The 14,636-nt window shown below is 46.8% G+C and overlaps 1 protein-coding gene and 2 non-coding genes across 5 annotated transcripts; 1 reads left to right on the top strand and 2 right to left on the bottom strand.

Moving 5' to 3' along the window:
* Nucleotides 1-2,293: 2,293 nt before the first annotated feature.
* On the bottom strand, nt 2,294-2,434 carry LOC123351304. Its single transcript, XR_006573993.1, has one exon. It is a non-coding gene; the product is annotated as a U4 spliceosomal RNA (small nuclear RNA).
* Nucleotides 2,435-3,039: 605 nt separating this feature from the next.
* LOC123351307 lies at nt 3,040-3,179 on the bottom strand. Its single transcript, XR_006573996.1, has one exon. It is a non-coding gene; the product is annotated as a U4 spliceosomal RNA (small nuclear RNA).
* A 754-nt stretch (nt 3,180-3,933) lies between these two features.
* On the top strand, nt 3,934-13,859 carry SIRT4 (sirtuin 4). Of its 3 annotated transcripts, none has more exons than XM_044989387.1 (5): nt 3,934-4,040; nt 8,416-8,921; nt 10,385-10,679; nt 12,078-12,275; nt 12,992-13,859. In XM_044989387.1, the coding sequence occupies exons 2-4, from the start codon at nt 8,416-8,418 to the stop codon at nt 12,228-12,230; spliced, it is 954 nt and encodes a 317-aa protein (XP_044845322.1). In that variant the 5' UTR covers nt 3,934-4,040; the 3' UTR covers nt 12,231-12,275; nt 12,992-13,859. The 3 variants fall into 3 exon arrangements, with proteins under 3 accessions (XP_044845322.1, XP_044845320.1, XP_044845321.1); XM_044989385.1 differs by having other exon boundaries at nt 3,993-4,040; nt 8,228-8,921; XM_044989386.1 differs by having other exon boundaries at nt 4,012-4,142; nt 8,228-8,921.
* Nucleotides 13,860-14,636: the final 777 nt, after the last annotated feature.

Raw genomic sequence — 14,636 nt, 5'->3', positions numbered from 1 at the left:
CATGGGCCTTATTATGCTAATTAGCCAATCACCCTCTTTGCAGCCCTATCCTCCTGTCCTCTTCCTTTCTACAAAAAGTTCCATATGTGTGGCAGCCTCTCCCAGGACTCAGGCATCCTCAGGAGGAGATCTTACCCATTTCTCCTCCCCTGCCCATATCATCAGCACCGCAGCAACTGTCCTGTTCTCTTACAGGACCAATGCCAAGAAACATCCCATTAGATTCTTCCAGACAGCTTGGAGAAGACAAAGGCTTCTTGAAGCCTTAGTAAGGCCAGTGACCACTTGTGGAGAGGCTGAGAAGATAGGCTATGGTACAAAGAGTTGAGCAGAACTTCCATATACATCAGGCCTCCAGGAGCAGCTTGCCTATCATGGGAAGAACCCCACAGCACTTTTGCTTAACCCTGGTTTGACACTCTACACCTCGGGGGAGCGCCCTGTAAACCCCATAGTCATCATTTATATAGAATTGTGGTATTTCATATAAAGCATAGCATGTAAGGTATCGTGGGAAAGGCTATGATCTGCTGAATGCCATTGTTCTAGCTAAATAGATATATGTAATTAGCGCAGTGGTTCTCAAACTGTGGGTTGAGATCCCAAAGTAGGTCGCAAACCCATTTTAATGGGGTCGCCAAGGTTGGTGTTAAGTATGCTGGGGCCAAAGCCAAAGCCTCACCGCCTGGGGCCAAAGCCTAAGGGCTTCATCCCTGGGTGGCGGGGTGCAGGTTACAGGCCCCCAGTTGGGGCTGAAGCCTTTGGGGTTCAGCTTTGCTCCCCTGCCCAAGGTAGCAGGGCTCAGGCTTTGACTTTGGTTGGTCCCCCCTCCTGGGGTCATGTAGTAATTTTTGATGTCAGAAGGGGGTTGTGGTGCAATGAAGGTTGAGAACCCCTGCATTAGTGTATATGAAGTTATGAGATTGTGTTGTATGGCTGTCACTAAAATATGTTGTGAGTTGGGGAATTGCCCAGATATTAGATCCCCAGAGACAAGGACAAGGGAGGTAACCAATGCCCAGGCGGGTGTTGACCAACCATGAACAGCAACATTTTCCAGCAAGGGAGCTACAATGCAAGGACTCACATGCACAAGGCCACCCCAGGAGAATTGCTCAACATTGCTGGTGACTCAGCAATGCCCACCAGACATGCCTGGACTTGTGTTCTCCAAGCATATGGACTGAGGATATAAAATAGGGGACAGAGACCACTTGGTTTGTCCTGTCTCTTCTTCCACCTACACTGAAGGCAATGCGAATGCTGGAGCTGAGGAGATTGGCCTCCAGGCTAACAGGGAGAGCCTGCATATGAAGGACTGTATCCAACCTGCAATATCCAGTGGGATGAGAAAAACTGCTTAGTCTAGATATTGCCTAGTCTAATAAGGTTGAGAATTTAGACTGTGTGTTTATCTTTTATTTTCCTTTGGTAACTACTCCAATTTTTGCCTATCACTTATAATCACTTAACATCTATCTTTTGTAATCAATTAATGTATTTTAATGTTTATGCTTACTGGTGAGTTTGACTGAAGTACTAGGTAAATCTTCTCAGGTTACAAAGGCTGGTGTATATCTACTTTCCATTGACAAAGTGGAGAAGCAATTAATAAACTTGCATTGCTCAAGAAAGGGTCCTGAGAAGAGCAGGATGGTATATTCCTGAGATACAAGGCTGGGAGCCGGGGGGATTTGGCTGATGCCTTTCTCTGAGTATGCGAAGTGGGGTCTGAAGGGTGAAGAGCCCCATGCACCGAGTGCTCAGGGACATTAATACATAGTTGTAGCTTTGCTCCATTGCTATGAAACACTAATCTCTGCAGCAGAAGATCTGAGGACTCGGAGTAATATCCTCCACTCTACAGTGAGTATCTATTAATACTCAGGGTCACTCAGACCGAAGACATTCATACCCAGAGTTCACTGCCCCTGCCACAATGCCCTGTGGGTACTACACTGGGAAGCTATTCCATAACCCCACTCATTACAGGGCTCCTTATGAGAGGGGCCAAAAACTGAATTATCAAGAAACATTTCCTGATTAAATAAACAGAACATTCCCTACACATGGTTATTCAGCAGTACTTACTAGTAACAGGCAATGATTTCCCCCAATAGGAAAGGTAGAAACAAAATAAGAGAAAAACACCTGTCAATTAAAACAACAAGCAGTAGCATCAGCCACAGCTAGATCCACTCAAAACTAACATACACTTCAAAAAGCTATGAAAATGTTCATCAATAATAAACACCCACAATTAAAATCTGATTTTTTAAAACAACCATATCAGTCTCACAGGAGACTGTCAAAAATTGCTAGTGCCAACTATATTTCAAATCAACACAGCAGGGTATTGGGAAAAGTTTTCAATTAGCAATAATCACACCTCAGATTAACTTCATTGGTTATGATACTGCCACTGCGCAAAGGTAAAAAAAGTACACCACTCTTTCATGCCACTAAAATCTGATCACTCTTCAGATTACAGGGAGTTTTCACTAGACCTCAAAATGCCCTGAAAACTTTCCTTCATCAGGTCAATGTAAACCCACCTCTGTTATAATTAAGCAATAAGATATTTACACAGACTTTGACTTTCCCTAATGTTAGTAACAATTTAAAGACAAGAAGAGATACTGAAGCATTCTGGGATATTTTATGCTAATTAGCTAATTGTATTGACCCTGTATAATACCGAGGAAAAAAGATTAGACTACTATATTAGAAAAGGACCCGAATGTAAATTATCAAATTAACATCATACTGGATCATTTACAGTTTGATCTATCTCATACAACTTTCATTCTTTCATTAGAAAGAGCACCAAAAAAGGAAAACAATCGCCTCAGGAACACAGAATAAACCACCACAGATCTAAGACAAGACCAATGTTTATTCCCACCTCAACAAACCAGAAACACCACAAAGAACCCCAGTAAGAAATGTAGAGAACTCAGACAAAAGGAGATAAAACAAAGAAGGAACCTTCCCAAGAACTTTCACCTCATCTTTTTTTTCACTTAGGTAAGAAGTCAGCTTCTACAAAGGCTGCCAAAAATTACCCATTACAGCTGTAATTCAAGCTCTCAAGATGGGATGTTGGGAAAAGTTTTCAAATAGCAATAACCATGCCTCAGCTAAACCTCAGAGGCTACAAATGACCACTGCACAAAGCTGAAACTATAGACCATGTGACCCTTGCTCACTCGCTGGCTACCTGCTTTAGAGCATGGGGTGAACCACTTGCTTAGCTCACACTGGATGGTACAACTATTCCACTGGGAGCCGCTCTTGCTGCAGGAGCTGACCCCCTGAAAAAAACCCACAAGGCTGCCCCATGTCAGTCTTTTCCCCCAGTCTAGTCACAGGACATCATGGGCCTGATTATACTAATTAGCCTGTCACCCTCTTGGCAACCCCAGCTTCCTGTCCCCTTCCTGTCTCCCAAAAAATCCACATGTGCAGCAGCCTCTCCCAGAGCTCAGGCATGTTCATGGGGAAGCTCATCCATTTTTCCTCCACTGCCAATACCATCAGCATCACAGCAACCAATGCTAAGAAACACCCCCTTAGACCTTCCAGACAGCTTGGAGGATGGGAAGGCAGCCCAAAGCTCCTTGCAGCTCAGTAAGGCCACTGAATACCTGGGGAGAGACTGAGAAGAAGGGCACAGCAGGCCAGAGGGGAGCACAACTCCCATGCAACTGAGGCATCCAGGAATTAAAATACGGTATAATGCCAGTATAGATCTCCTAAATTAAGTGTAATAAGCTAAGTACTGCTAGACTCTGTCTCTAGTACTCATGTGAATTTCTCCCCCTAGACTGTGAGAGAAAGGACTTTATGATTGGTTTATCTGGTGTTTTGAAATCTTGCTTTTTTCCTTTGCTCAGTTTTTCAACACCTGTGCTCTTTGAATTGTGGGATTTGTAGTTTTCCTTTTTAGTTTTTTTTTTGTGAACTACATTTCCCAGAGTTCTCTGTTTCAGCAGCCTTTTTGTCTTCTCTGAAGGTCAGGCACTACGATAACATGAGAGGTGAAATTGCAAATGCTTATAGAATTTTTTGCTGGTTTAACAAGGGCTTTATTTTTTCTGTTTTATTTTTCTCGTTAATATGCATGTTTTATAGAAATGGAGGTATGGCTAAGCTGGGTGCTGTAGAGATCTTTGGAGTCAGGGGTTATCTTCAGATGCTGCCTCTTTCCTGCTGTAATGCTGATCTGATCTGTCTCCGTAGTAGTTTATAGATCGTGTGTGAAATGTTAGTATTTTTTGCAACTGTAGCAGGGGAAACGAAGAACTGTAAATGTGGGACTTGTCAGGAGAGTGAAATGGAAAATGATTTTTAATTATTTTGTGGACTAGAAAGCATTGATGTTAAGAGTCATATTTTAAAAGTAAAAAGTCCTGTTTTTCAAGTGTATTTCTTTTCTTCATTAAATATTTCCTTCTTTACATTTAGCCTCCCTCACCCCCCAGTATTGCTTGTCACAAAATGTTTCTCTTTCATCTTTCACCACGTTTCTCCAATACTGTACATCCCTTCCCCTTGGTTTTTGCTACTTACCGTCATCTCCCACCTATACCACTGCAGACTCTCTACCTCTCATCTTGCGCCCTTCCAGTCTGACCAATATGCTGATGCATAAACAAGTGTCCGTTCCCACTGCTCTCATCATGTCAGTCCCTTATTAAAGATTGTGTCACTGGCTTCTCTTCAGCTCTATTGATTTTAGGCACCTAAAATCTTTGAGAATCTGGGCCTAAGTGACTTAGGTCTGGTCTTCGCTACAGACCTATATTGGTATAACTACATTATTCGGAGTGTGAAAAATCCACTTATACCAACCTAACCCCTAGTGTAGACAGTATTATGTTGGCAGGAGAGCGTCTACCGCTTCTCAGGGAGATGGATTAACTATGCTGAAGGAAGCGCTTTCTCCCTTCAGCTTAGAGCATCATCATTAAAGCACTGCAGCTGTGCCGACGCAGCGTTTTAAGTGTAGACGTGCCCTTAAACAGCTACATCCATTTTCAAAAGTGGCTTCTCTAGTTAGGACCAGATTTTTAAAGGGATGTTTGTATTGCTCAGCTGAGCAGAGGAATGACTAACCCCCTAGGTGGCCCAATGTCTAGTGGAATCTTCAGCCCTGAGTTGGGCAGCGCTATGCTGCCTACGCTCCCTAGACTAGAGCATGGAGATAGTTAAGCACCTGAGAAAGGGATTTTCAGACGCTGACCAGGAAGTAAAATTTTCAGAACTGAGCAGGAACCACCTAAGCTATCCAGGAGTAAAATGCCAGGGAGTGGGGCAGGCAGAGGAGAGGGGCTTAAGAATCTAACGGTCTGACTCGGGCCGATCAGCTGATGGGCCAGAGAAAAATGCCTCTGTCCACTTAGGATCCGCTGCCACGAACCTTCTCCTGGAGTTAGGCATCTAAACCAGGTCATCTGCTTAGGAAGCCTGTGCCCTAGCACCTAACCCCCTGCTTTCCACCCCATTCATACTTCATCCCTCTCTTACCTCGCCTCACCCTACATTTCCCTGGGTCTCTCGCTCTCTTTTGTGCAGGTGCTGTACTGGCCACCCCTCCACCTATTGGTGGCCACCATCCGGCCCTCCTGCTGCAGGGTCTGACAGGACTCAGGCATGCTCAGAGTACACCTACAGGATCAGGCCCTGTTGGCAAGATAGACATTCCTCCAATTCATTAAAAAATCCCAGTTCTGGGGCAGAGCCTCTGGGGCGTCAGCTTGTGCTAGGGCTCAGAGCAGCTCTTTAGCTGCAAAATGGTAGCAGCCCTTAGGCGCCTTTGGAAACGTTGACTGGTGGGAATTTATGCACCTAGATGGGTTAGGTGGCACCAGGGCCGAATCTTTGAAAATGTGCTCTGAGGTATTCAGGCATCTAACTCCCATTGAAATCCGTAAATACCTTCGGGGCTCTGGGCCCGTGTGCCTATCTGCTTGTTTAACCGCCTAAATTTCTTTAAAAAATTCAGCTGTAGCTCCCAGATTTGTAAACACATTTAGGGGAGGGATTTACAAATCAGACTGAGGCCTGGTCTATGCCTAAAACTTAGGCCGACCTAGCTGTGTTGTGAACATTTTTGCGCCCTGAGCGCCGTAGTTAGGTTCACCTAACACCCAGTGCGGACATGGCTAGGTAGACTGAGCTACTTCCTCTCAGAGAGATGGATTACCTACATCATCAGTAAAACCCCTTCCGTCGATGTAAGAAGTGTCTACGCTACATCATCACAGCAGCAGGGCCACAGCTGTGCCACAGTAGTGGCTATAGCGTAGACATTAAGTGCCTAATTGCCAATTCAGGCACCTACAACCAATATTTAGGTGCCACTAGCACTCACAAAATCCCTGCTCAGCTGCTGCTTAAGCCTGTGGGTGCCTAATCTCTCTAGGTGCCTATGTTTCTGATGCACCTACATTTCGGTAGCTGGGCCTGGGCTCAGCTGCCTCAGTCCTGACCCTGTCCAGCAGCTTAGCACCTAATTCACACCTAGGCCCCTTCAGGATTCACAAATTAGTTATTTCTTCACCTATATTGCTTGCGGGGCCCAGTTGGGTAGATGTGAACTCAATGGGAGTTAGGCACCCAAAACCTCTGAGGGGCTGGGCCTGAGGCCTTGCAATGCTGAGTGGGGAAAGGCCTAATACCTTGAAAAATCCAGGCCAAACTTTTCAGCTGTGGGTGCCTAAAATTAGGTACCTAAATCCATACTTAGGTACCTAAGAAAGTGGTCAAACTTTCAGTGATGCTGGGCAGCTGCAACATCCATTGCCTGTAACTGGCACGCAGCACCTACCTTTGCAAATCAGGCTCTTCATTTTAGGATCCCATGCTGGCCTAAGCTGATATATTTGGTGTTTAGTGTGAATTACAAATTCTCTCCCTGTTGTCTATCCTCTTGTCTCCAGAGAGTTCATCCCTTCCATTGTTTTATTTTTTTAAATGCTCTTTGTACACAGGGAAATTACAGAGTGGACAAAAATCTCCTGAAAATAGGGTGAACAAATGTCTCTCCTTGTACCATTCCTCCTCTACGCTCTTTGACTCTTTCTCAACCCTATCGCCAAAGCAATCAATGCCTCTCCTGTCCCCAGATCAATTCTCCTTCCCCCAGCCAATTTACATTGCTGGCTCTCCAAAATCCATTCTCCCCTCAGTCATTTAATGCTGTCCCCTACTGTTTGTGGGCCACTCTGCGGCCCCTTTGTCGGCCTCCATCGCCCAGCTGCTCCTCCTACACTGGGCCCCTCTGTTCCAGGTTCCCTCCAGACCCCTGTAAGGGAGCAGCAGCTCAGAGACACCCTGAACCTCCCTGCTGTTAGAGAAGCAGCAGAGAGAGGCCCCATACCTGCCTCCCCTCTTGCTCATACTGAGGGGGATGGTGCCCAACATGGCGACTGGCTTGGTAGGCAGCTTAGGTTGCAAACTCCCCCACCAATTCAAGGCCTGTTTTGCCAGGCTCTGTAACAGCCAGAAGCTCCATACTCTCATGCCCAAAAGGGTGAGATGCTGAAGGAATCTTTTCCAGTAGGGCCTCTATCGACAACAAGGCAAGTCATCTCTACCTTCCCCTCATCAGAGGCCAGTGGTGAGGAGGGGCATCATCTGTGGGGAGGGGTTCTGAAGATAGGGGTTGCTGCTGTGGTGAGGGCTTTGCTCCGTGTGATGCTGCTTCTGTGTGCGCTGCTCCCCATCCAATTTGGAGAAAACTCTGCACTGAGAGCAGCAGAGCAAAGGTCCCACCTGAGGAGAAACTTGGCTCCCAAACCAGGCAAGGCCAGTGGAGATGGGCTTGACATCCCTGGGTTTCTCTTACCCTATCTCTCCACTGCCAGTCTTGATTCCCAACACATGTGCCTGAAAGGGACGCTGTCCAACTGCAACCCAGTGTAAAGCCATGCGTTAGGTAGATTCTGGCTTTCCCCTGCCTTGGTGTCCCTTTAAAAAAAGTCATAAAATGTGAGGAACTGGCCCCATCTCTTCCAAGTTTGCCCACTTGCAGGGGGGAGCTGCCTGTCAACTCAGTAGAAAAGGTGAGACCTGTGAGTAGGGAACAGGGCTGGGAGTCAGGAGTTCTGGTGTCTCCCAGCTCTACCACTGACTCAGTGCATGACCATGGGAAAGTTACTTCTCCTCTCTATGCCTCAGTTTCTCTAGCTGGAAAAGGAGGCTAATAATGCTTTCCTCGCAGGTGCTGTTTAATTCATTAACGTTTCCAAAGTGATTTGGGATTGTTTACTAGAAGGCAGAAGAGAAGGACAAAGTATCATTATCAGCATCGTGAATTCCTCACAATAGCCAAAGAAAAAGTAACCTTGTACTTAAGGAAGAGCTCTGTGTTCTAAGGTTTAACTGCCATATATTCACCTTGGATCCTAGATGAGCATATACTGTGCTTTGAAGGTGCCGGAAGGTTGCAGAGCCCTCGGGCTCCACCATTACAGATCTCACTCCGTGGCCAAGGCCTCTCCAAACCTGGCTTTTGTGCCAGCCAGCCCTCCTCCAGATGCTGTGGAAGTGGAGGCACTGCAGCGCTTTGTTTCTCATTCCCAGAGGCTGTTGGTAATGACCGGCGCTGGAATTTCCACCGAATCAGGGATCCCAGACTACCGCTCAGAAGGGGTGGGGCTTTATGCCAGGACAGACAGGCGACCCATCCAGCATGCTGAGTTTGTTCGCAGTGCCAGTGCCCGCCAGAGGTACTGGGCAAGGAACTTTGTGGGCTGGCCCCAGTTCTCCTCTCACCAGCCTAACGCAGCGCACCTGGCTTTAAGAAACTGGGAGAAGCTAGGAAAGCTGCACTGGCTGGTGACTCAGAACGTGGATGCCCTGCATACCAAGGCCGGGAGTCAGCGGGTGATGGAATTGCATGGCTGCACACACAGGTACTCTACAGGGTTAGGGAAAAGATGGTTAATGCACAGGTACCATCTTATGGGTGGGAGGGTAGCTTACAAATGGGTGTGGTGTTGGGTGGGGGGCACAAGGAATTATGTAAAGATGTCATGTTACTGTACAGGTGAGACAACATAAAAGGTGCTGCTTGGCTGTGGGGGAGATGAGCACAGAGTTGCTATGCTATGGTGGGAGGGTGGCTAATCCACAGATGCTGTTCAAGGGGCAGAACATCTTATGCCCAGATGCTCCCACATTTCACACACCTTTTGTGCATCACTGTTTGACTCGTTTCCCCTTTAGTCTGTTACAATTAGGAGCTTCTCCTTCTTTGTCATATCTAGAGTCCTCTCAGTGAGGGTAAGAAGGGGAACAGGAACCATGAGTGTGCAGGGAAAGTTAAACGGGGCTGAAATCAGCGTGTTGTGCTGGAAGCACAGAAGGTGGACCTGTTTGGAGACAACAAGTGCAGCAAGGATAGTACATGCCACAGACATTGCATACTGTATGTACACAGCACCACTGCTGTGCAGCCACTTCTTGGGAGGGAGAGCAGCACTCTGCACCACAGAAATGGAGGGGGAATTTTAGCCAAGGCCACTTACCAAAAGATCCCAAGGTACTTTAATGTCTACACAGAGCAGATGGGACCACAAAGTTCGAAGGCTCTGTAGGAAAGATCTGCACACACAGTAAACAGCATGGCAGCTAGTTTATCTGCCTTGGAAGGATGCTGGGCTGAGTTGACGCTGTTGGAAGTTGAACCTGTGGTGATATTTCAGAGCAGTGCTAAAACCATGAACCTGCCCAGCGAGGGTGGAGGTGGGACGTAGGTAGAGGACTTAGGCCTTGCCTGCACTGCCACTTTACAGTGCTGAAACTTTCTCACTCTGAGGTGTGAAGAAACACCCCCGCCCCCCAAGAGAGGCAAGTTTCAGTGCTGATAGCTACTCCCCTCGTGGGGGTGCTCTTTTTAGAGCACTGCGAGAGCTCTCTTCCAGCGCTGGTGCCACAAGTACACAGCCACGTTGCTAGTGAAGACATACCCTTAGATCTCGTCTTGAGTCGTTCTGACTTTCTAGAGCAGTGGTTTTCAACCTTTTTCATTTGTGGACTCAAACATTTTGAATGGAGGTGCAGACCCCTTTGGAAATCTTAGATATAGTGTGTGGACCCCCATGGGTTGAAAAGCACTGATTTAGATCACATATTCTTTAGAACCCACCTGCTCCCATAGGGCAGTTTCCTTCAGGGTCATAGTTAAACACAGTTGTGAGGGCCATATTGTGCCTTCCAGACTTCATGCAGGAATGACTGGGTAACATTCTCAGGTCTGTATTATGCAGGAGGTCAGATGATGATTAGATTAGATGGCCTTAAAATCTTTGGCTCAGTGAATCGCTGCAGCCCAGTGGAGATGGGGCTCTTTGAAAGACCATGAATTGTGTTTCAGGGTTCTCTGCCTTGGCTGCGGAGAGCAAACTCCCCGCTCTGAGCTTCAGAAGCGCTTTGAAGCGCTGAATCCCACCTGGACAGCTGAAGCACATGGCGTAGCCCCTGATGGGGATGTCTTCCTCACGGAGGAGCAGGTGCATAACTTCCGCGTCCCGGCCTGCAGCAGATGTGGTGGGATCCTGAAGCCAGATGTAACGTTCTTCGGGGACACAGTTAGCCGGGAAAAAGTGGACTTTGTGCACAAGCGCCTGGCTGAATCAGATTCCATGTTGGTGGCAGGATCCTCTTTGCAGGTAACTGCTCATCTCTCCTGTCTGTATTCCTATTTTTCAGGGCTACCGTCTCTGCAATTGTCCCTGGTCCCATAATCTGGGACCACCATCCCTCTTATCTCAATCTAGTTTCCAGAGTTTCCTAGTATTTTGTTCTACTGTCTTTATAATCTGGCTTCACAGCCATCCCTTGGGGAACCTATAATGTGCTTTTCACTTCAGTGCCAGTCTGATTTAGCCATTTCCCTGATACTGCTCTGATGTGCCTCTGCTATCCCAGCTATACTTTCTTAATCTCCACAGTTGCCCAGGTAGCCCTGTTATCTGCCTGACTTTAGATACAGATTAGCCCTGCAAAGATCACGGTCTCAACTTTTCTTGCCCAAACCTTTTGTCTTTAGCACCCTATTAAGCCCGATGTGAAATATCAGGAAGTTATGGGACCCCTAAGTGCTGCAAAATCCCTCTTCACCCCCACTTCAAGTTTTCCTTCGAATTTTCTAACATATTCCTCTCAGGCCCTAGCGTTATGGGAATGGCAACCTGAAATAACTTTGTCTCCAGTGTGGGAAGGCTTATACATTACCCAGGCTGGAGACCTGCAGGAGGCAGACTGACATAGAGCGTTCTCTGCCTGGAGAGAGAGTTGCAAGTGAATTCCTCATTAGACTGCTGAAAAAGGTTGAAGCAGACGAGGGAGCAGAGAGCCTTCACCTGCTTTCTGGAACAGCCCTGCTGGACAGCTCCCCTTCTTTGCTTTGCCATCTTTTTTTCTCCCTGAGCTACTTCTTGCCTTTGCTGTTATGTAGCCTGACTCTGAGTCCACCACTTAACCTGGGAAAGAGTCTGGGACAGAATTTGCGTGTAAAATGCACACACACGTCTCAAGGGCTGCTGTGAGTGGGTAAGACCCAGGCTGTTGAGTTCCAATCCTCACCTCTTCAGGATACTTGGGGCCAAACTGCTGCTTGAGCCTGAAGTGAAGTCATAATCCTGTCCCTGGAAGCAATCAAGGTCTCCCGTTTATCCCCGGACTTCACCAACAGGACCAAATGGGCAGAGGAGAGAGGCCACGACGGTGGAAGCATATAAGCAAGGCCCTACCATAACTAGCTAAGGGTGGCAAAGAAAGTCACAAACACCCATTGAAGGGGGAATATTTTCCACAATATTGAAAATCTTTCCCCTGTTAGGAGTTAAGTAGCAGCTGCTCCCATCCTGTGCAGGTTTGAAGAAAGAATCTAGTGCTTGAATGAAGAGTAGTTTATGTAGCATTCTTCTGTGTAGTCTGTATCTGCAAATACACCAGAGGGAACAAACATGTCCCACCATTGGGCAATGGCCTATGCGGACTGGTACTTTCTATAGCTCTTCCTCTGCCCAGGCTCCTCATCACTTTGTTCCTTTGTATCTCTGCAGGTGTACTCTGGTTACAGGTTTGCACTTGCTGCCCATGAGAAGAAACTGCCAATTGTGATAATTAATATTGGACCCACAAGGTCAGATCACTTTGCATCCATGAAACTGAATTCCCGGTGTGGGGAGTTGCTGCCTTTGATTGTCCCACTGTGACCCAGCTTCTAGTGTTAGTGAGCTAGGGACCTGCACCCACTCAAGGTAAGTACCCTCTTCGTGGTGAGTAAACTCCCCAGCCTTACCTGTGACAAGCTGATGTGGGATTGTCAGTCACACCCACTGAGCAGCAGGAGGTCCTTGTACACCCATCAAATGCTGAGCACTTCTGGCAGGGTAGGGACTGAGATCAGCCGACCAAAAAGCCATCCCAGTAACAGGTGCCAACACTTGGTTGTGTAGTTTCAGCTCTGACTGATGCAGTCCTGATCGGGAAGGCTGACTGCCTACAAATTAATTAATTTAAATAAAGGTGCTGAGCACCTTTAATTCCCATTGACTTCTTTGGGTTTGAGAATGGCTCCAAGGATGCTAATCCTCCCAGAGAATGGGGTGAGAGGAATTTTCAGACTCGATTCTTGAGTTTTCTGGTTTCTTTGGGTTCCAATCAGATGGTTACTTTAATAAGGCAGTTAGCAGAAAGCCCCCAGGGAGTAGCTACAGGGTCACAAAGTGGCTGATCAGCACATTGTTGAAACTTGGTGTCAGGACATTAAAAAAAAAAGTGACTCACCAAGGCTCATTGTGCATTGTGATTTTTAGTGCAAAGTTTACAGGATGTGGTAATACAAAAACACTGCCTCGTAGGATTACACACAGCTAATCGGGCACTGATTTTTAAAGTATCAAGTTCCATCTGGGTCCTATGGCAATACAAATAATAATCAGCATAAAGCAATTTCTTTTCCTCATATTGTCAGGTGCTTATTGACCCATCACAATCTCTTAAGAGGGGCTATTTCAACCCAGGAGGCAAACAGAGGTGAGATCTAAAGGTGCATCTTTTGATGGGACCAGCAGAGGGCAGCAAACCATCATCCGTTCCAGTCAGATCAGCTTCCTGCACTGAACCATGGTCTCCATTTACTTGGAAGCAGGAGGGTGGGAAGCATCTGGTATGAGATTCTCTCAGCCCTACCTGTCCCTACAGTCTACCGTGCCTCTGCTTTGCCTTCACTGCAACGTGCTGGGACAGGGTGATCAGACTTTTGTATCTCCAAACCAAGACACTTTTCTTACAATTGGCACCAGGAGGAGGGTTGGGGAAGGGGAGCTTGGAGGAGGGATTAGACAAATTGGAATGGGGGGCAGGGAGAGCACAGAGTTGAAGAGGGTTTTAACCGCTGGGGGAATCTAATGTCACAAACAGGTGAGAGGGGACGGCATAAGACAGGCCCCGTGAAGCTGGAACTCTGCTCTCCCAGAGCTGGGACGAACCTGTACTAGAAAAAAGTTTTCAGCAGAGAAGTTGAACAAGGGCACCTGCTAAATGCAGCTGCTTTCCAGAGAGAGACTTCTTTGAGGGGTGGGTTATCAGCTGAACAAGTCCTCTTCTTCTAGCAGGGAGAAGGCTGAACATTACTGGGCCAGAGGGAGGTACTGTTCAATTTTGCAGCTACGCCTGGATTCTATTTGAACCTTTAGAAACAAAATTTACTGGGATATTGCTGGAGTTTCACTGAATCAGTCTGACCAGAGCTGCTTCTAACTAAACTATTACCTTCTCGGGAATGCACAGTTGGGAGTAGATTTTCAGTGTGTAATTAAATTAAAAAATTGCTTACAAGATTTATGCTGCTGCTTTGGAATTTTTTTCCCTCCTATGAATTGGTCAAGTTCATGTCTGGGTCAGATTCATTTTTCCAGTTCAGAAATTCAAGCTGAAATTATTAGCACTAGATTAAGCAAAAGAGTAATACGACACCTGCACAAGAGACCACCCTGATTAGGGAACTGTGTGTCTAAAGAGACCACCCCAAAATATCCCCATCCCTCATTTTGCCCCACCACTAAGAGAAGATCCACCTCTGTTAAGCTCCCAATTTCTGTTGGTCCCTTAAGACATATTCGCTGTATACAGATTGAGAGGCAGAAGTGTGCGCTGGGCGAACATTGGGTCTTTGAGCTGACCTGCTCGCTATGAGTGGGTTTCAGTGTTGTGGTGAGTCCTTAAGATTCCATTTAGGATGCAGATTAAAATGTTGCAGTGCCATCTTCAAGTGCAGTTTCCTACAGTAACCTTCCAAAGAGAATAATAATAATTGCACAGGGCCAGGATTGCTATGGTCACTTGCTGAAAGGACACTGCCCCTTCAAGTAGCAAAGTGAGGAGGGCTGCTTATGTGACACAGTGTTTTTCCCTGCTCATGCACTTGTTGACATCCAGACCAGGACAGCCGTAACTAATAAGTTAGGGGAGACCCTGCTACACATGCCATCTGAAGTGAGGTAGCTTAATGTCCCCCTGCCCACAGACCACCAGTTCTACCTAAAGGGGGACACCTTTGCAGTGAATCATAGGTCTGTTTGCTGATGCTCACAAGTATCATGCCAGCTCTGGCCTGT

This window comes from Mauremys mutica, chromosome 16, assembly GCF_020497125.1.
Source record: "Mauremys mutica isolate MM-2020 ecotype Southern chromosome 16, ASM2049712v1, whole genome shotgun sequence".
Lineage (NCBI taxonomy): Eukaryota > Metazoa > Chordata > Testudines > Geoemydidae > Mauremys > Mauremys mutica.
Note: the sequence above shows the minus strand (reverse complement) of the source record. Positions and strands in the feature narration are given on the sequence as shown.

Coding starts and splice junctions, on each gene's coding strand:
- SIRT4 (XM_044989387.1), top strand. CDS start 8,416: ATGAGCATATACTGTGCTTTGAAGGTGCCGGAAGGTTGCAGAGCCCTC. Junction 8,922..10,384: donor TTGCATGGCTGCACACACAG/GTACTCTACAGG, acceptor ATTGTGTTTCAG/GGTTCTCTGCCTTGGCTGCG. Junction 10,680..12,077: donor TGGCAGGATCCTCTTTGCAG/GTAACTGCTCAT, acceptor GTATCTCTGCAG/GTGTACTCTGGTTACAGGTT.